The following is a 20,191-nucleotide window of genomic DNA, read 5'->3' as shown; positions in this document are numbered from 1 at the left end:
ACGGCCACTGTCCACCTTTCTCCCGTACTCTCAAGGGCTGTGGAAACCCAGTGCTGGCCCAGGAAGCTTCTACTTCAGCCTGCTTCCTGACAGTCTCTTTGTAGTTTTTCTCTTGCAAACCTCTCATGGGCTGGAGACCTCCTACTCCCAGAGTGTGTCTGATGAATAATGGGAGGAAGCAGAGGCAGCTGGGGTTAAGCACCTAAGAGCCAGCAGCTCCACTCTGCCCTAGAGCTGGGGCCCTGGTTCAGACAGCCTCTCAGCCTCTGAGCACCCAGGAGCTGACTGGAGGATGCTGGCACACTCTGACTGGTGCACCCATCCTTCCCCCAACACTGGTGGCAGCTGTCTGTGGTCCCAAGGGACTGCCACTGGGAAGGCCAAACTGGCTAGTGGTGGAGCAGTTTCCTGCAAAGCCAGCCACACTGCCTGGGGGGCGAGCAAGGTTAACCTGGGAGCTCCTTGCTGCTCAGGCAATGCCCTGCCATTAATGAGCTGTGCTGGAGTTCTCGTTCCCCCAAATGATGACCTTGGGTCTAGGTACCTGGGCACTGGGCTCTGTGAGGGGCTGCCTGTCATGTGGAGAGGTTGCCCCATGTCCTGAGTGAAGCTGAGCCAAGTAACCTCAGTACAGGCCTCCGCTGCAGGATGGCCCTGCTGCAGGAGTGGGAGGGGAGGGCTGGAAGGTGCTTCTTCCCCAACCTCTTAAACCCAGAGTGCTCACTGGCGTGGCAGGGCACTGCAGAGCTGGCTAGCGGCTCCAGCTGCAGGGTCCTGCTCCCTCCCCTTCTCTCTTCTGGCTTTCTGGCTTTCCTCCCATCCTCCCACTGAAAACGATGCCAATGCTGGTGACACAGGGATGGCAGATACCGCTAACACTTATACAGTGCTCATTATGTGTCAGGAGCTCTTCAAAGCACTTTATGTGTAATTTTTATAAAATCTCTGGGACACTTCAAGGCTTCTCCCACACATACCTTGAACACATCCCTGTGAACTGCAGGCTAGTCTTGCAGGATTATTTACAGATCAGGTGGAAGCCACAGTGCCTGGCTAACCAAATCTCCATCCAAGGAAGTGGGGGGAGCTGGGTCAGGCAGCGTCTGGGAAGTACGATCTGTTTTATGACCCAGCTCCACCCAGAGGCCTTAGGCATACCTGCCTCCTGTGCCAACAGCAGCCCTCTCCTAACTATACCAGGCAGTTCTGGAAGCATATTCCCTCTCTTGCCATAAGAGTCCAGCTTTATTCAGAGTCTCTATCCTAAGGCACAATGAGAGCAGGGGGCGCTGGGCAGCCGGAGCCTGCCTCCAGGTCACCCACACCAAGCAGCTGACAAGTCTCGGAAAAAGACAGCAGCAGCTGTGGTGAAATCCTTCCTGCCCTTGTCTTGTGCCACTCAGAGCAGGATGAAGAGTCCCAACAGCTGAGCTCTCATTTGGTGCTCCCTGATCTAAGAGTTTGCCCACCTAAGCCTCTCTAGTACCAAAGGATTCAGGAAACCAGAACTAAAGTTGGGACTGAAGAGCAGGCTTACAGGGAGGTCCCCAAAGTGCGTTCGTTCCCATCTCCTCCACACATGCCACGCTCTCTGCCTCTTCGCCGGCACTCCCTGTAGCCACCCCACAGGAAAGGGCATCCTGCCACGCCTGCCCCCTGTCTGCTCCATGCAACTGCCTCACACACCAGGCCAGGGCTGGCGGACATGCCCCCCCCACACACACTCAGTGGTCTCGGAGGAACACTTACAGCCCCTTCCTCCTTGCCAGGAGGGCCAGGCTTCAGCAGAGTTTTGTCCTCCTCTTTAACCTGGGGGAGCAGACAAAGAAGTCACTGGCTGGTCAGGGCGGGGAGACTCAGCACTGAAAGCAGAAGAAAACACCACCAAAGGGGACTGTCTCTCCCTAGGAGGCAGCGTTCCTATGTGCTCAGGGGTCCTGGGACTAGAAACATGAGCAACAGATAGCCTATCCTGGGGGCAAGATTGTTCTGTGACAACCTCAAGAATGAAGAGGCTCCTCAGGGGTGAAAGCCACGTAGCCCTGCCCTCAGTGACCAGCCACATGGCCCACTTGGGCTGTCTAAAGAGGTCCACCCACAAGAGTGACATCACAGCCTCAGTCACAGGGTGGATAAAGAGATAATTCAACTCATGCTAAACTCAAGAGTCATTCCCAACTTAGGCAAGAAGTGGTCCAAACAGAGTCCCCTGACCCAGTGACTAAGGAGGAGGGGATAACCCCATGTGTGGGGGCTGCTGGGCCAGGGCGGACAGCAGCCCCTACCAGGCTGGCTCTGGCTTGCCTCTAGGTCCCTATGATTTTCCCCCAGCCCAGAGCCTGTGGGCTTTCCCAGCCAGATGGTTGAGCTCTGGCTGGAGGCAGGAAATGGGGCAGAGGCAGAGATTCAGGAGGCCAGATATTTTCCCAATCTCAGACCCACAAGACTGCCAGCCGAGGGGTGGGTGTGGAGGAAGGAAAGATGCCTGAGCTCTGGCTGCTCTGCCAGGGGCTTGTGCTCAGCCCAGGAACTAGCTGGTCTGAGTCAGAGGAGAAGAGCAGAGCTGGGGAAGTAGCAGCCACCACCAAGGATCTGGAAAAGGACAATGTGGGTGCTCTGACGGTTCTGTGCATTTGGAGACGGGCTCAGAACAGACCCTGGGGGCCAGATCTCAAGTCTGAAGGAGCCCTCTCTTCCCCCTCACTAGCATCTCTCCCTCCAAAAGCTCAGACCCCTAGTGGATTTTGTCTCTTTTCTCCCCATTTAGGAGCATGGGAAAAAGACAGGTCTGCGAGCACCCCTATCCTCAGAAGGCCTTTCCTTCCTGGCACAATGGGGTAGGAGCACGGGAAGGAGTCCTTGATCCCTAAAGAAAGAGACCCTCAGAAAATGGTCCAGAATCATTAATTATCCACCTCAGGGGACTCTCCACTTGTAACCAGGGCTCACAGCTGTTTTGAGCTCTAATTCTCAGTGCCTGGGGCACTGACACGATGGCTGTGGTGATTTTAAAGCTGCCTCTTGTGCATGGAGCTATTTTCATTGGGCTCAAGCTTCAAAGCCACAGACAGAACAAAAATGGCAATTATTCATTAGAGTGGATGTTACCACTACTTAAAAAATTGGGAATGGAGCAGAGAAAGGGAAGGAGGGGCTGGTGGAAAGGGAAGGAAGAGGAGTGGCAGAGTCTAGGCTTGCGCCTGCTGTCCCCAACCAATGCCCCCACGCCACCCCACCCCACAGCCCCAGGGACCATGCCATGCTTTAGCTCCCAGGCACCCAGGTTAGAGAACAGCTAGTGCTCACAAACCACACAGACACTAATTCCTGCATGCAGTGCTGTTAGTTAGGGCACAGGGATGACCCGGATTCCAAGTACACTCCGTGTTCTTCACCAGCTCCAAATCTGTCCTCCTTCAGGTGGTTTGAGCTTGGGGCCCCAGGCGTCTTGCCCAAGTGCTGAGGCATTGAGGGAAGCACTGGCTAACCCCCGACATGTCTGGGACACTAGGCCCAGCTCTGAGCTCAGCTCTGGATTTAGCCTGAGGCTGACTCACTGTCCCCCCGCCCCCAAGGGCTCTGTCTGTTATAGGTCATTGCCCAGCTGGGGACTGTGTACAGCACAAAGGCACACCCAGGTCTGCAGCCTGAAACACCCTCCGGACCCAGGCGGCCTACTAGCCTGGCTCCCAACTCTTACCTCCTTCTCCCCTTACCCACCACAGACCCTAGACTTGGGAGGGCCAGTTCCAGAGCCCACAGAGCCAAAGCCATCCCCAGTGGTCCCTCCACAGCAGCTCATGTTCCCAGGGGGGAGCTGGGGCAGCAGATGGGAAGGGTGTGGAGGGGTTAACTTGGAGGGCCACCGGGGGACAGAAGGCAGCCCAGGGGAGGAGCATGACTCAGTGCAGGAGCCCATCCAGACAGAACAGGGAGCTCACTGGCCCCTTGGTCCTGCTCCCCAGCCCCAACTCCACACACACAGGCCCCAATCCAGCTCTAGCTTCCAAAGCTCCATCACAAGCCAGTCTCTTGCAGCACACACCATGCCAAGCACATCAGAAAAGAATAAAGATTTCGAAACCCAACTTTCCTTTTGCTCCCAGAAGGCGAACCTTGATGAAAAGGCCATAGTGCCGAAGATAGCCTGCACCCTGGGTCAAAGAAGAAACAGGGGGCAGGGTCCCTCAGGGACTCGGAGTCTTCCTAAAAGTCAGGATTTGCTGTGACAAACACTGTGGGCAACAGGGGAAAGGAAAGAGGGAGTGAAGGATTACACAGCTCAAAATGTAAGAGAAGAAAGGAATAAAATGTTAGAGGAAAGAGAAGGCAAGGTGGGGTACAGAGTGTAGGCCTTTCTGCCCTTGGAAGCTGTGTGCTCCTGCATAAGCCACTTTACCCATCTGGGCCTCTCTGCAGAATTAGGGGATGGCTAAGTCTAGATTAGAGGATGGCTAAAGTCCTTTCCATGCTGGTACCCTGGGGGTCTGTGAACCAGGGGTTGCAGACCTGTGGCCTCGGAGGGCCTTGAGGAAGCTTCTCCAGAACTGCAGCGGCACACCATCACCTGAGAGGGGCAGGAGGCCTGCGAACTGCAGAGCAGCCCTGTCCGAGGCTTAGAAACAGGCAGAAGCAGCCTCAGCTCAGGGAGAGACTTCGTCCAAAGAATCCATTCAGTGGAGTTTAAGAACTTGCTCATTTTTATTACTGCTTATTGTGAATTAACAGTGAAAAATTAGATAATTTTAAAATTATAATTTGCCTGTGTTAACTTTTCTATTTTATTATCCAGTTCATATGCTAGACTTGAAGTTTTTTGTTCAATTAATTAACTCATTTGTTCTTTGAACTCCTATTCAAATTTTTCTACCAGTGCAGGGTGGAGCCTATTTGCCCTGGGTAGTGAGGATGCAGGGCCGCTCACACCAGGGCCTGCTCCTCCCGCCAGTTTAGGAGCGGCACTGTGAACACAAATGTGGAGTCCTCCCCAGAGAAATTCTCTCTGCAGCTTTTGCACAGAACTGCCTGGATATTTCTCCTCTCTCCTTCTCACTAGATTTTAACTAAGATTTGCTTGGGATGAAGGATAACCTGACTTCATCGGATACAGAACAGGTAAGGAACTCAGCCCTACAGATGGTGGCAATGTCTCCACTACGGTCACAGCCAGAGCTGGGAATGAAGGGCTCTGTGCAGCATGATGCTTTTTGTTATTTTGTTATATATTTGTTACTTACTATTTATTTCTATTAGAAAGATGGCTAAATAGTCAATAAATCTTCCCTAGAGATTTTAGTCATTTCCAACATTGCTAACTACTGAATATAGAACACCTTCAGTAAGATCAGCCCTATAAAAGTATTAACACACATATTCAAATATAAATCTTACAACAGCTTCATGACATGGGAATTATTATTCTCAGCTTTCAGATGAGGAAGATGACTCAGAAAGAGATTAAGTCACAGAGCTGGGATTCGAACCCAAGACCCTCTGACTGCAAAGCCTGTGCTGCTCCCAAGAGGCCCACCTTTTCTGCTGTGTTAGGCAGGGTCAGAGGGCCTGAGTCATCCTTAGTAGCCAGCTCTGGTGACTATGCCGTGTCAGGGTCAAGGGTCAAGAAGTCTGGATCAAGCTAAAGCACTGACTGAGCGTGGTGTTTACTAGTGCTCAACGTGCCCAAGTCAAGTCTCTGGACGTGCAAAGACAGACTCCACCATGACTCAGGCGCTCTTGGAGGCCCTGACCATCTGCCCCATCACTGGCACTTCTGGCCTCTTCTCTTGAGAGAAAGCAAGAGATACTATGAGCCAGGCACAGCAGTAGTCACTTCATAATGTCTCCTCATTTAACCCTCCTACCAATACATTTTCCAGTAAGGAAATCAGAGGGCATACACACCTTGCCGAGAGCCCCACAGCCAGCAAGTGGCAGCACTGGGGGTCACCACAAGGATGGATGCTGGGGGGCTGCTCATGTGTCTGTATCATTCCCTAGACTATGATTTCCCCACAGGCAGGGCTCTATGTACCCATCGCATGGTGGGCACTTCAAACGTTTGGCCATGCTGCAACACAGATCTTTGGTGAACATCTTATTTCCACCTTCTCTCTTCCCTCAACTGTAAACTATGGAGAATAACACTTGCCACCTAGGTACACTCTCTACACTTAGCAACAAATAGATAGTAAACTCAATGTCTTGGGGTTGAGGGGAGGGCAGGGGCACTCTGATATTGTTTAGTAGCTATTTGTGGAGCAACAGTAGCCATAAAATGCATCATCCTCTGGCCTAAGTCATCCCATCTTCAGGAATGTATAAGCAATGAACTGATTTAAAGAAAGAAAGAAGAAGAAAAAAACCCACAAACTCCTGCAAAGACTTTAAAGATGCACTGTGTACGACAGCTCAAATTGGAAACAACCCAAAAGCCTGGGGTTAGGGAGGGGTTAGGTCCACCGTGGTACTTCTACACAATGTCCTGTAAGGTGCCATTTAGACTCACAAATATGCGGACAATGGAACCACATGAAAAACTCCTTCTCAAATAACATAAATCAAAAACTAGAACCTAAGTTGTATGCAAACAGTGACATAATAATCTTATAAACTGTGTGAATTAGATACAACAGGGACACTTGGTACTTATTTTGTTATATATTTGTTACTTACTATTTATTTCTATTAGGAAGATGGCTAAATAGTCAATAAAGAAGAAAAAGCAGAGAAGATAACAGCTAAAAGCATTTGTTCTCAAACAGGAGAAATCCAAGAATGTGTGGAGGGACCCATCTACACTCAGCCCAGGAAGATTTCCAGCATTCAGGGGACTGGGCCAGGCTGGGTTTCACTGTTGGCATTTCCGGCAAGGACCACGGGCCGCCAGCTTATCATCCCCTGTGCCCCTCTCAGGAGGGAATGTGGGATCACCAGACCTTCCACCCACTAACCATGCGGCAGGAGGGGAATGCCCAGCCTGGACAAACAAATGCCTCCAGGCCCAAGTGTCTGTGCCAGATGTCTGAGCCCCCAAGGACGCCAGGTGGCCCTGAGAGAGAGTGCCCAGAGGAAGAATGATCCCACCGCCTGCGGCCGGGAGCTCGGCACTCTCCCCTCTGCCAACACTCATGCACACACTGGGCTTCTCATTTGAACAAAGAGGTGTGGCAACCCCTCTTCCCCTTCCCATTCCAAGGCATAGGGGGTGGCTCCCAGACAAATCTCCTTACCAGTCCCAACCTAGCACCAACCTATCTAAAGACCGGGGGAAGAGGAAGGTGTGGGGAAGAAATAACAGTAGTACCAGTAACAGAGCTAACTTCACTAAGCACGCATGAAGGGTGCTGTGCTGAATGCTTTACGTGCAGTCTCTCATTCACTCCTCACAACATCCCTCTGAAATAGATACTAGTGTGATTCCTACTTTACTAATGAGCAAAAGGCGGCTCAGAAATGACTTGTTGGAGTCATATGTATCTCTCTGTGCCCAAGGACTTCCCCACTCCAGCCTCAAAACTGGCACCAGTGCTGCAAAATAGCAGCAAGTGGCAAATTAGGGCTCACATCCAGTTGTCCTCTGCAAGAAGCTCCAAGGCCCACTTGAAGGGATGAGACAAGCCCTGCCCCATGTCCTAGCTCCCCGGCACTGTGGGCCTCCCACAACATTATCCACCAGAACAATGGCCTGGGTAGAGAGCAGGGGTTTCCAGAGATGACCTGCCCCCCCACCTATGACCCGGGGAAGCTTTACACGGAGCTGCTTGGGAGGAACAGCAGATCTGCCGGAAGTGGCCTGAAGGCCGTGCTGCCAGCCGGAGGAGGGGAGAAGAGCTTGCTGGGATGCTCTGGCCCTTTGGACCAGTCCCAGTGACAGCCCTGCCCCCACCCAAGGCACAGCAGAGCAGCCAAGCCCCTGCGGTCACGGCCACACAGGCCAGCCTGGAGGAAGCAGGTGTGCTGGACTGGCTTCCTGCTGCTGCTGCAGTTGCAGAAAAGAGCAGCTCCTCCTCCAACGGCTGACCTGCAGGAGGCCTCCTGTCCCTGGGGATACCCACTGCTCCTCTCCAGGGCACTCTGCCACCTGCCTGGCCCTCAGCATGCATGGCCCCAAATCTGTGACCCAGTACGGGGTGGGGGTGGGGCCTGGGGTTGGGGGTCTCTCCGGCTCCACCCCCAGCCTGCCCACACACACCTCAGCGCTGGTGCTAGTTTGGAGGCTGGGTGGGGAAGTCCTTGGGCATAGGGAGACAGGAATGCTCACGAGCACATCTCAGGCTCCTGATACACCCCCACACCAGGCCAGCCCACACGCGCTGCCAACTGCTGACACAACTGAAGACCTGACTGACCCTTGGTGGCCGGGAGGGGTGGTGCAGGGGAGTAGCGGGTACTAGGAGGAAGCTATGTCTCTCCTCACTTGCTTTTTTTTAAAGAACTTACTCCTCTGGAGTAATCTGTACTAAAAAGAGACCACAGTCAGTCAGGGCATCCCCAAGATGCCATCTGTGCCCCTTCCAAGTGTGGATCCACAGAAATGGAGGAGGCCCTGCTGAGTCCACTCTTGGGGACAACGAAAGGGGGGAATCCCTGGCAACGCCAAGAATCAAGCCTCTTGTCCACCAGGAGGAAAGGGGGTGGAGGGCAACACTGGCAACACAAAGCAGGGGACAAGACTTCCCGGTTGCTGCTGGGGTTCCAGGCTTTGGATAGAAGTAGTGCTCCGAGGAGCGAAGGCCTGAGCGCTCATGGGGAAGGCGTGTCACGGCCTGTGGGGAGGCTGATGCAGTCCCAGGACACTGACGTTTACAAGATGGTGCTCCCTCCAAAGCTCCCACAGTCAGGACACAGGCCAGGAGGCCCTGAGCCTAGCCTCTAAGGGGCTTGAGGTGGGGGTGGGGTAGGGGTGGCTGGGTAACTCCCTCCCAACCAGGAGGCTCAGAGGGAACCCCAAGGCAGCCCCACCCTCCCCCCACCTACTTCAGCTACATCTGGGGAAATAACAAAGGGCCCCTCCTTTCCTAAATGAGGAAACAGCACGAGGAGCCAGGGACATTTCCGGGGTGGGGGGTCAGAGGGACACTCACCCGCATGGCCTGGCCTGGAGCAGCCCAGAGCAAGGAGTCTCCTCTCCAATGCTGCTCCGTTAGCCGCTCAAAATAGCATGGGCTGCAGCCCCGCCCCATTCCCCTCCCTCTCCCAGGCCCCGCCCGTCAGGAGCTACCCAACCCTGGCCGGAGCCAGTCACAGTGAGGGGCCTGGAGGACTGCGGGCCCAGGCAGGCTGGAGGGGCGAGGGTGACACAGCGCCTGGATGGGAAAGGAGGTGGCCCTTAGAGTAAGGGCATGAGGTGGGGGACATGTATGTTTGAGGGTTAGGGGCAAGGACAAGGGACAGGGAGGGTAGGACTTTCCTACTGACACACACCCGGCCTGCCAGACAGCTGAGCTGATATGGCCCCTAAAAATAGCAGAGGAATTTGAGACCTGCAGCCCCCGGCCCCACAGGCCAGGACTAAGACAAGCACATGCACGTTTATGTACATGCACACACACACACACACACACACATACCTCATCACGCATGAACACTCAGTCACAGTGCACACAAATCACAGGCTCACCCCAGCCATCTGATTACTGCAGCAGAGACCAAGATAACCACTAGCGTCACACCTAGTACAACACATAGGGCGAAGGCACACTGCACCCAAAAGCAGCCACACCACCAGCCTGTAAAGTCTCGCAGGAGCAGGAGACCCACATGATCAGTCCAAGGCCCACCTGCTTTGATATAATAATTACACTGGGGACCTGTGTGGAGGAACCTGCACTCTGTCTGCACATCCCTCTCCCCAACACAGCCAGCCACTGCCTGGGCACAGAGCAGGGTGTGGCAGGCAGGGTGTGGAAGGGGGGCCGTGGCCCTGCAGGCAGAGGAAATTGTGGGTGTCTGGCCAATGAACAAGGGCTGCTGGTAAAACACCAGTGTTCCTCATGAAGGGAAACCCTGGCCCCCACCCTTCAGTAAGCACCATAAAACACCCAGACCAGGGCTGGGGACCTAGGAGGCTGAAATGGGAGCTGGGAGCAGATGAGAAGGAGCCAAAAGCAGCTTTTGCTGAAACTGTCAGCTCTGTAGATAAAAGGAAATAGTCATTGCCTCTCCCTTGTTCTCCAGGGAAAAAAAAAGGGTGGGCTGGGGGTGTGGAGCTCAGAAGCCCAGGAGCAGAGCTGTCTCTGGCAGTGCCCGAGCAGGGTGGAGACCTGAGGCCTGTCACCCGGCCAGTCCTCCGAGCCCAGGGGCTCCTGTAAACGGTACCACTTTCTCTGGGAGAAGGTGGCGAACACTGCTCCAGAGGACCAAAGCCCAGCTCTGCCTCCTGCCTACCACACACTGTACAAGCACAGCCATACCTGGCCATTAAGACGTGGGGCTCTCTAAGGAGTGGTGTGTCTTCCCTGGGAGATTGCCTGGCCCTTCTGGGGCATGGGCCATGTCACAGGTCTTCACGTCCCCAGTGCCTTCTTGACATACTAGTCATCAACCTCAGCGGCACACTGAAATCCCCGGTGGGACTAAAAAAATACTGATGCCTAGATCCCACTCCTTCCCCCCAGTTTCTGATTTAATTGCTCTGGGAGGGAAGCCTAGGCACTGGGATTTTTTAAAAGCTCCCACAGGTGATTTTTACATATAGCCAAGGCTGAGAACTGCTCAACTCCAAGGCCAGCAAAAGGCCTAGTGCAGAGGTTCCCATCTGTAAAATCAATGAGTGAGTCAATGAATGGATGGATGATTTAGCTGTGTGACCACAGGCAGGCGACTCAAATGGCCTGCATCTGGGAATGAGGACTGTGCCTGCACTGACTCTTTTACAACATTAGTGTGAGATTGGTGGAATCTTGGTGAGTGAGGGGGCTTTGGCTGTACAGTGTGGTCCCCCGACCAACAGCATCTGCATCACTTATGAACTAGTTAGAAATGCTGATTCTAGGGGCCCCCAGCCCTGCTGAATCAGAAACTCTGTATATAGAGCCTTACCCATATCTGTGTTTCAACCAGCCCTCTAGGTGATTCTGGGAACCACTGCTTTAAAGGAATTATTCATGGTGTGTCATGGTTAGGAGTGAGACTTTCCAGAGCCAGACCACCTGGTTCAGTCTTGGTTCTTCCACGTAGTGAGCTGTACAATTTAATCCTCTGCTTCAATTTCTTCACCGGTGAAATGGGAAAACAATAGTTGGGGCTAAATGAATTAGTGCTTGCAAAACTCTAAGAACACTGTCCAGCCATGAGTTTTTAATAAACTTATAGAAAAAAGAAGTTTTCAATAGTTTGAACTATTATTATGTGTGTTCATTAGTGGGAAAAGAGAGGCATCATAAACAAGGTTTCTGGGTAACTGAGGCCTATCCCCTTAAAGGGACAAAATATCTTCTATTTTAAGTAGTTTTGTAAATTCTTTTACTATTTGCAATCATAAAAATAAACATTTTATAGAAGGAAGGAAAACACTCTGAACTCATCTCAACTCAGCTTCCCCTCTTGAGCCCAATCCATTCCATCCTGTGCTGAAGGGCACATCACCCCAGGGTGACAAGCGTGGCTTCCCAGCTGGGCTTCTGCCCCACCGGCCCCCAAGCCACTCTCAAGGGGCACCAGCCCCGACCTAGGCACTGCAGTCAGCCTGAAATCTCGCTCTAGGCCCATGTTAGGAAGGCCAGATGCCCTTTGTGTCTGTACATCTGCTCTTTAATTCTTTTGTCCCCTACTCCTGTCAGGCCATCGGCTGTCGCTCTGCCTGTCTGCATGCCTGTCCCCAGCAGTCTTGCTTCCTTCTAATATGCCATTTCTGCCAAGGCTAGAAAGCCAGATAATCAAGGCCAACAGAACAGAGTCCCAAGCAGAACCAGTGGGAGATCAGCCAGCCTGCAGGCTCTCCTGAGAGGAAAGGGCCTGGGTTTCTCAGGCAGACTCGGTGTCCTCTATTTTGGCTGCTCCAGAGCGTTCTAGGCCCACCTGCCATTCAGCAGTGCTCTGGAAGATGACTTCTGGGTGACTGTGGTGTCACTTTTTCTGCAAGGTCTTGCTGTGAATTATGAGTAACCACGCATCCACCCACTCCTCTTCTCTATTCGGGTGACTAGATCCAGTCACTTCTGTCTCTGAGATGATCTGTGTTACTAATGGAGCTCATCACAAAGCAGTTTCATTTCCCTTTGTCATTCAGACAGGAAACCAGAGGCCCTGGCAACCCGCTCAGCCTCACATGGTCCCTCTGCTGCTCCAAGGTTGGTGCCGTCTGGGGGCCCAGCCCGCGTCTTCAGTAAGCCTAACCTACAGCTCCAAGGGACCACGCAGGCACTGCCACAGCCAGCCAGACCGCCCCCAGGCCCCATGGCCTGCCTCCAGGGACTGCCGTAACCTGGCTCCTCCTCCGGTATCACCTCTGTTTTTCTACCTGCCTTCTTCTCCGCCCCAGCACACCTTACTCTCACCCTCTCAGGCAGGCTTCTCAGGGTTCCCTGCCCTCATACCACCAGGGCCTTTACCTATGAATTCCTCTGCACCTTGCTCAACCCTGCCATCTCCCTAGGTCCCACCTTGAGTCCCACCTTCTTTATGAAGCCTTCCCTGAAGGCTGAAGCCCAAGGCCGGCGCAGTAATGTGGTGCAAAGAGCATCCGCTCACAGTCAGACATGCCTGGGTCTGAATCCCAGCTTGGCTTCTTGCTTGCTGTCTGACCTAAGTGGAAGTTACTGACTTCTTAGAGTTTCCACTCTTTTGCCCCATAACAATATACCCGCCTTATGGGTTGTTGTGACAATTTTTAAAAATAGTACATGTGATGTACCTGGCATTAGGCCTGGCAAATTACAGACAGTGATTAAATTATTAAAAATCACAGCACTCACCATATAATACCTAAATATCATCACATACATATGGTGGTTCTTGATCATACTCGATATGGGGCTCTGCTAGAAATGTGGAGTCACATACCACATTGTGTTACAGTCTAAAGTCAGCATGTAAGGCTAAGGCATAATATAGTCAAAATTACTTTTGAAAATCCCTTAAATTTCTCATCAAGTATATAGTACACATGGTTTTGTATATTCTATTCCTTACATCTGACAAAAGCATAATGTATACAGTCACATACAGCATATAATAAAATACATAAAATAACTGTTTACAATTTTAGGCTACAGTAATATAATTTCTTACACAACTATATAGTGGAGTTCATTGAAGTTAAATGTGTATATGCCACGACTACACAGCATAAACTATGTTTTGAATGGCAATCTGTTTGTGTCTTCTTTCGCTGGAGAGCAGGGACCATTCTCTACTGCTTTTAGATCCCATCCCACTCCTCGGCACTAGACATTTAGCAGGTATTCAATAAATATCCACTGGATTTAACTAATGAATCTGAAAGGCACGTGTATCATATGGTGGGTGGAACGGAATAGGGAACAAAGGGATAGGCAGATAGAGTAACACCTTCACCTTCTCTGCTGTCCTATGTTGGTGTGGGGAGAGTGAAAGGCCCTTGGCTCTGGTTCTGGCACTGGGTCAGGCAGAGTGGCTGCGCAGAGCTGGGGGTAGTTCGACAGGAGGCTCTGGGGAGTAAAGGAAGCATTTGCATATTCCACTAAGCCCTGATGTGTAATACCTCAAGATGGACACAGTGGGGAAGCACATGCTTGCTTCGTTTTGGTCTCTTCACACTAGGCTGTGAGCTTCTTGGGGCAGAGATGGTATGTTTGTTGCTGTGTCCCAGCACTTACCCGTACCAGGCCCTGCTCAGAGACAATGCACGATCCATGCTTGAGCGAGTGAGTGAAACAAGATGAAGCTGACTGTTGCTGACCTCAACACACACATAGACCAGAAGACATAATAAATGCACCCAAATAATTATAACTGTTTAGAATCTGCTCCGTGCTCCAAAGGGACATTGATAATGTTTTAGGGAAGTTCAGAGGCAGAGATCTTTTCCTGTTGGGGAATTAGACAGCTCACAGAGAGCTTGGGGCTGGGCCATGGAAGACAGATAGAAGGAAGTTTGTAATATGGAGATGAAGGAAGAAGGGAATTCCAAGGTGAACAGGTAGAATAAAGAAAAGGCAAGGAGGTGGGAAAATATGAAACGTGAAGCATGGACAATAAATTTGGACAAAGTATGGAACACATACAGGTAAATGACAAGACACAAAGCTGGAAAGGTAGGTGGGGCCCAGATCAGGAGGCCTGTGTGGCACAGGGGACACATGCAGTTCTGCTGCCCCCATCCATTCCTCCATCCTTTGATTACAGCACTCCAATTTTCCTCTGGGGTCCCACCCCAGCATGCAATTTGAGTCCAGCTAATGGGAGTTTCATATCCCCAGGCTATATGGATTGGTTCATGGAAGGCATGTGACCCAATCAGTATTAAGGACATACAGTGAAACTTTGGGATTGAAAGAGCCACACTTCTTTTCCCACAAGACTTGAACCTGGGGCTGTGCCATTTTGTCATCACTGTCTGAGGACCAAGCCAGCATGGAAGAGGAGCTGAGGGACAAAAAAGGCCTGGGTCCTGATCACACTGCGTCTATGTTTCCAGATAAGGTTGAACCTGTAGCCAGTTCTGCCCCAGGTGTTTCAGATATTTGAGCCAATGCATTCCTTCCTTTTAAGTCAGTTGAGCTGGGCTCTCTGTCGCTTGCAACTGAAAGCACGGTAAACCGTCTAAGGGGAGAGAAGGCACATATGGAGCAATAGCCATGAGTCAGGGACAGTGCTACACGTTTTTCTCACGAACCCCTGGGAGGTGAGTGTTGCAAAGGGGAGTTGTGGACTGGGAAACAGGCTTACAGAGCTTTAATAACTTGTCCATCACGACAGTGATTGGCAGGGCCAGCGTTAAGACTCAGGTCATTTTGACTCTGCCAGAGTCCTTTCCTTCCACTTTGCCTGGCACACAAAGGGAATCACAGCAAGTTTCTAGATAGTGAAGGGGCATGATTAAACCTGTGCTGTAGGAATGCTGATCAAACAGAATGATGCTAGGAAGGGAAGGAGGCTGGAAGCTGAAAGACCATCAGAGAGTCAAGGTGATGGACAGATGAAAGACTAGGAGGGTCTGCCCTAGGATTCTGGCAGGTGGATGGGGAAAAGAGGAAATAGGCATGAAGGTGGAGGGGAGATGGGAAGAAGAACCAAGGACTCTAAGGTTTCAAGCTTTCAAGATTTCAAGAGGACAGTGTGAAGCCACTATCTAAAATAGGGATGTCAGATGGAGGCTGCTTAGAGGGAGATAACTTAGAAAACATAGAGCCTGAGGTTCTATTTAACATTTTAACAAAGGAATGCTCCTCTGACTCCATTTGTCTCCCTAGCTCTTCTTTAAATCAAAACTCCATTTTTTTTTAAAAAAAGGCTATATTTATGGCAAAAGATACCATCAAGAACAAAAAGGTACCCTACAGTATGGGAGAATATATTTGTAAATGACAGGTCTGATAAAGGCTTGACGTCCAAAATATATAAAGAGCTCACCCATCTCAACAAACAAAAAACAAATAATCCAATTAAAAAATGGGCAGAGGAACTGAACAGACAGTTCTCCAAAAAAGAAATACAGATGGCCAACAGACACATGAAAACATGCTCCACATCGCTAATTATCACAGAAATGCAAATTAAAACTACAATGAGGTATCACCTCACACCAGTAAGGATGGCTACCATCCAAAAGACAAACAACAACAAATGTTGGTGAGGTTGTGGAGAAAGGGGAACCCTCCTACACTGCTGGTGGGAATGTAAATTAGTTCAACCATTGTGGAAAACAGTATGGAGGTTCCTCAAAATGCTCAAAACAGACCTACCATTTGACCCAGGAATTCCACTCCTAGGAATTTACCCTAAGAATGCAGCACTCCAGTTTGAAAAAGACAGATGCACCCCTATGTTTATCACAGCACTATTTACAATAGCCAAGAATTGGAAGCAACCTAAGTGTCCATCAGTAGATGAATGGATAAAGAAGATGTACATATACATAATGGAATATTATTCAGCCATAAGAAGAAAACAAATCCTACCATTTGCAACAACATGGATGGAGCTAGAGGGTATTATGCTCAGTGAAATAAGCCAAGCAGAGAAAGAGAAATACCAAATGATTTCACTCAGCTGTGGAGTATAATAACAAAGGAAAAACTGAAGGAACAAAACAGCAGCAGAATCACAGAACCCAAGAATGGACTAACAGAGGATCAAAGCCTAATTTGGCTACCCAGAAAACAAATTAAGATATAATATGAAGAAGAACTTCCAACATCAACATTCTCTGGAAGAGTCATTCCAGAAGATGATCATCAAAAAACTTCAACAAAGATCCTGGTGCTGTTGCAGTTGTAGCTGCATCCATCCCACCGGTTCCTGGACTTGCCATTGGAATGAAGAAGGAGATATCTAAGCTGGCCTGTGCATACAGTAAAACAACAAATTTGACTGGATCTATACTGTCGGAACTCAACCAAGAATTAGGAGAAGTGCAAGAGCGCTCCAAAATCTTGTGACTACAGACTATCTACTGTTAAAAGAAGATATGGGATGTGAACAGTTCCCAGGAATGTGTTGTTTTAATTTGTCTGATTTTTCTCAAACTATTCAAATTCAGTTAGACAATATCCATGATATCATTGATAAGTTTTCACAAATGCCTAGGGTGGTTTCACTGGAGATGGCTGGTAATTGTAGGTCTGCTTTGGTTATGTAGCTGTATTCCTATTAAGTTAATGTGTGTGCGCAATTTAATTACTAGTTTAAAACCTATACATGCTTATGTTACTCTACAAGAAGATATGTCAAAGAAATAATCAATCTTCCCATGTTTTGTTCTGTCTGCTACTTCTATAGCTTCTCTTCTTCCTTCATAATTACAACCCCTAAGTAGAATTTGTGCCTCATATCGAAATTACCGAGTATCATAATTCTTCCAAGTGGTAAAGACACCTCAAAACAAATGCTGGGCATAGAAGCCACAGGGCATAAATCTGCAAAAAAGTAAAAAGCTAACCTTTTCAAACAATATTGCTTCTCTCTCACTCACCAACTTTACATTTCCCTGTATGGTCCCGGAAGATGACTGGTTAGCCAGAGACGGGTAAGATTCCTCAAGGGAGGAACAACCTAAGACAGGCACAGTCGCAGGGGGGCCATCAGGTGAGAAATTGGGGATCAGCAGAGGTGAGGCTTAGAACCTCACCACCACCACCCTGTTTTGAGAGAAATCTTCTGCATCCGTGGATGTTTTGTTGCCCTTGTCTAGCTTGGATTAATACTTAGTCTATAGGCACACACCTGATCATCTACATTTGCCCTCTTACAGCACTAAACTATGTTTTCTACCTTTATCTTGCATCTACCTACCACTTCAGCATTTTATTTAAAAAAAATAATAATAATAAGGGAGAAATGTGGGATTCACATATAAATCAAGTATAAAAATCAAACGAATAATCATAATTGACCTGATTGTTTATAGTTCATGATGCGTGATCAAAACCGAAAGTTTCTGTGATGACTGCCCTTGCACTGTTCACCATGTAAGAACTTACTCACTATGTAAGGACTTGTTCACCATGTAAGAACTTGTTCGTTATGCTTCAGAAGATTGGAGACTGTTGAGAATTAGGCTTGGGGTTGATTAATGATTGTGCATTGAGTCCCCTATACAGAATTTTATTGTTGTTAACAACCATCTGATCAATAAATATGAGAGATGCCCTCTCAAAAAAAAAAAGGCTATAAATACTGTCTCCATAAATGGTTACTTAATCATACAGTGCTTGAATTATTACTTATTTCCAATGGTATGAAATATCACTAACAGAAATGTTTATTTAGGGAAGTTCAGTTCCAAGCACTCGTCTCAGGGTTAGGGAAAGGCCCGTCTCCTGGGGTGGGGGGCTCCCAGGAGTGGATGGCAGGTGAGAGGCTCCTCAGCACCTGTGCCTTCCCTTGCTTGGGAGGGACTTATCTTTTATTTTTAAAGTGTGTGTGTAACAAGTGTCTTCTCTTTCATTAAATAACAGTGTTGGCAGTGAATGGTACTCTCCCACGTACTAAACTTTTTTGTAAATTTTACTGGACAGCCATGACCAGTCGATCCCAAAGCCTAAGAGGACATACCCCCTTTAAGAAGCTTAGGGATAGCCGCAGAAAGGGAGAAGAGGGCGGAGAGGAAACCTGAGACGGCCAAAGGTGCTCCCCCAGGGGTGCACCGAACACTCGCACCCTCCGGGCAGCGGCGACTATAAGACCATAGGACCGGGGCCGCAGGACCACGCTGCGCCTGTGCTTCCGGGACCTGCCCGCTGGCCGGCGCAGGGGCGGGCTTGGGGTGGGGCCATGCCCAGCACATGCGCCCGGAGCCCGGCGTGCACCCGCCCTGCAGCGCCACAGAAGCCCTGTAGAGGGCAGCCGTCCCCTTCTCACCAGGCCGCCGGCGCCGCGAACGCGGGAGTTCACCTCCGCAGGCCTGGCCTCCCGGCCCCGCCCCCAAAGAGGCGTCCCCCGGGAGTCCAGGCGGAGGGGGCTGCAGCAGCAAGATGGCCTCTCGCTTTATCCTGGAGCGACGCGGCAAGGATGCGCCCTGCGCTGACTTTGTTTTCATCGCCTCTTCATCCTCAACGCCCAGAACAGTCTCTGTATATAGTAGGCATGCAGTAAATGCTTATTGATGTAATAAAATGACGAATGAATGAATACGTGAATAAACAGAAGCCTGTGTGGTGGGAAGGGGTCTGGGGCAAGCAATACGGGACGGTCAGTGGGCGCAGGGTGGCCGGCCCCCCCAGATCACTGCCGCAGAGGTGGTCACTGAGACTTAAGGCTTTACACCCCTCAGCTCCTTCCTCGGCACCCTAAGGTTTGAGCAGAGCCTGGTAACACCACACGATCTCACGTGCACAGAGCCCAAGCGGGGACATTTGGGCTTGCCCTCTCTAAAACAAGGAGCCGCCCCAAGTCAGATCCTGTCTGCAAGGACCACCAGGCTGGTGGCTCCAGTGGGCAGGCTGCTCCTTGAGGACTCAGCTGCTGGGGATTTCCTCATGGCCCCTGGGGATTTCCAAACTGCCTCTGCTTGGCCAAGCTCCCACAAAGTCCAAAGCCAAGGGCCAGCCTTGAAGATGGTTTCCCAAAATCCTCCACACCCTTACCCCAAATGCCAACAAGACGTGGGTCACTACTAAGTCTATGAACTGTACCACATACACGATATTCCCATCCCCACCCGCTCTGGCAGACATGAGAGAATAAACATAATGAACTATTGTTCTCTTTTTTCACATAAACGACAACTCTTCTCTATTTCCACAGAAGAAAAAAAAAAGCTAGTTTAAGGGTCAGCCACACTGATTTAAATAAAATACCAGTGAGGTCTTCTTGGGTATAAGAGTTGGAAGCCTCTGGTCCTTACTCTCAAAGTTAGGACGATTCTGTTGGCCAAACCTCAGATTCCTCTAAACAGTGGACATTCAATAGATGTTTGGGGTTCTTTGTGTTCATCTCTGGAGGCCCCTATCAGGCCTGTTTCTAGAACCCTTCAAAGTAAAAATAAAGCTCAAACCCCATCTCCCTAGAAGCAGGAAGGAAGAAGCAAAGCTTCTACTTTTCCTACCAACCCACCGCCTCCGCATTAACAGCCCTGGGCAAACCCACTGGGGCATGTGGGCACCTGTGTATTACAAAGCTGGGCAGAAAACATGCTTGGCAAGTTGGGGAAGCACTGCCCCAGTTGTGGTGGCACACAGCCAGGGATCTGGTGGCCCTGGGGCATCAGGATTCCAGAGTTGGTGAAGTGTAGAAATTGCCAGAAAGGACAAGTCTCCCTTCCCGGAAGGAAGAAAAAATGCCACCATCCCCAGCCTCACCAGTGGGACTATAAGAGGAGACAAGCCTCCAAGAAACAGCAGCCCACTTCTTCTTTCTGAGAGCTGTCTAGAGCCGCTATGTGGTAGCCACTAGCCAGGTGTGGCTATTTAAGTTGAAGTTAAATTCAAATGGTAGGAATACTTCAGATGAAATTAAAATCAAATAAAATTTAGAATTACTTCCTCAGTCACACTGGCCACATTTCAATTGCTCAATAGCTACATGTGGCTGATGGCTACTGAGTTGGAAA

The 20,191-nt window shown here is 50.1% G+C and overlaps 1 protein-coding gene across 11 annotated transcripts in view; it reads right to left on the bottom strand.

Annotated features, from left to right (window-relative positions):
* The window catches only part of MYO18A (myosin XVIIIA), a 93,604-nt gene that overhangs the window by 50,126 nt on the left and 23,287 nt on the right, over window positions 1–20,191 (bottom strand). The window contains exon 1 of one of the 11 annotated variants that reach the window (XM_073235086.1): window positions 9,084–9,152. The exons of the other annotated variants lie outside the window; for them this stretch is intronic. Within the exon in view, the coding sequence (XP_073091187.1) occupies window positions 9,084–9,089 (6 nt within the window). The 5' untranslated portion in view covers window positions 9,090–9,152. Of the gene's footprint in view, window positions 1–9,083; window positions 9,153–20,191 lie in introns of those variants that run through there. 11 annotated transcript variants of the gene reach the window in all.

This window comes from Manis javanica, chromosome 4 (genome assembly GCF_040802235.1).
Source record: "Manis javanica isolate MJ-LG chromosome 4, MJ_LKY, whole genome shotgun sequence".
Classification (NCBI taxonomy): Eukaryota; Metazoa; Chordata; class Mammalia; order Pholidota; family Manidae; genus Manis; species Manis javanica.
Note: the sequence above shows the minus strand (reverse complement) of the source record. Positions and strands in the feature narration are given on the sequence as shown.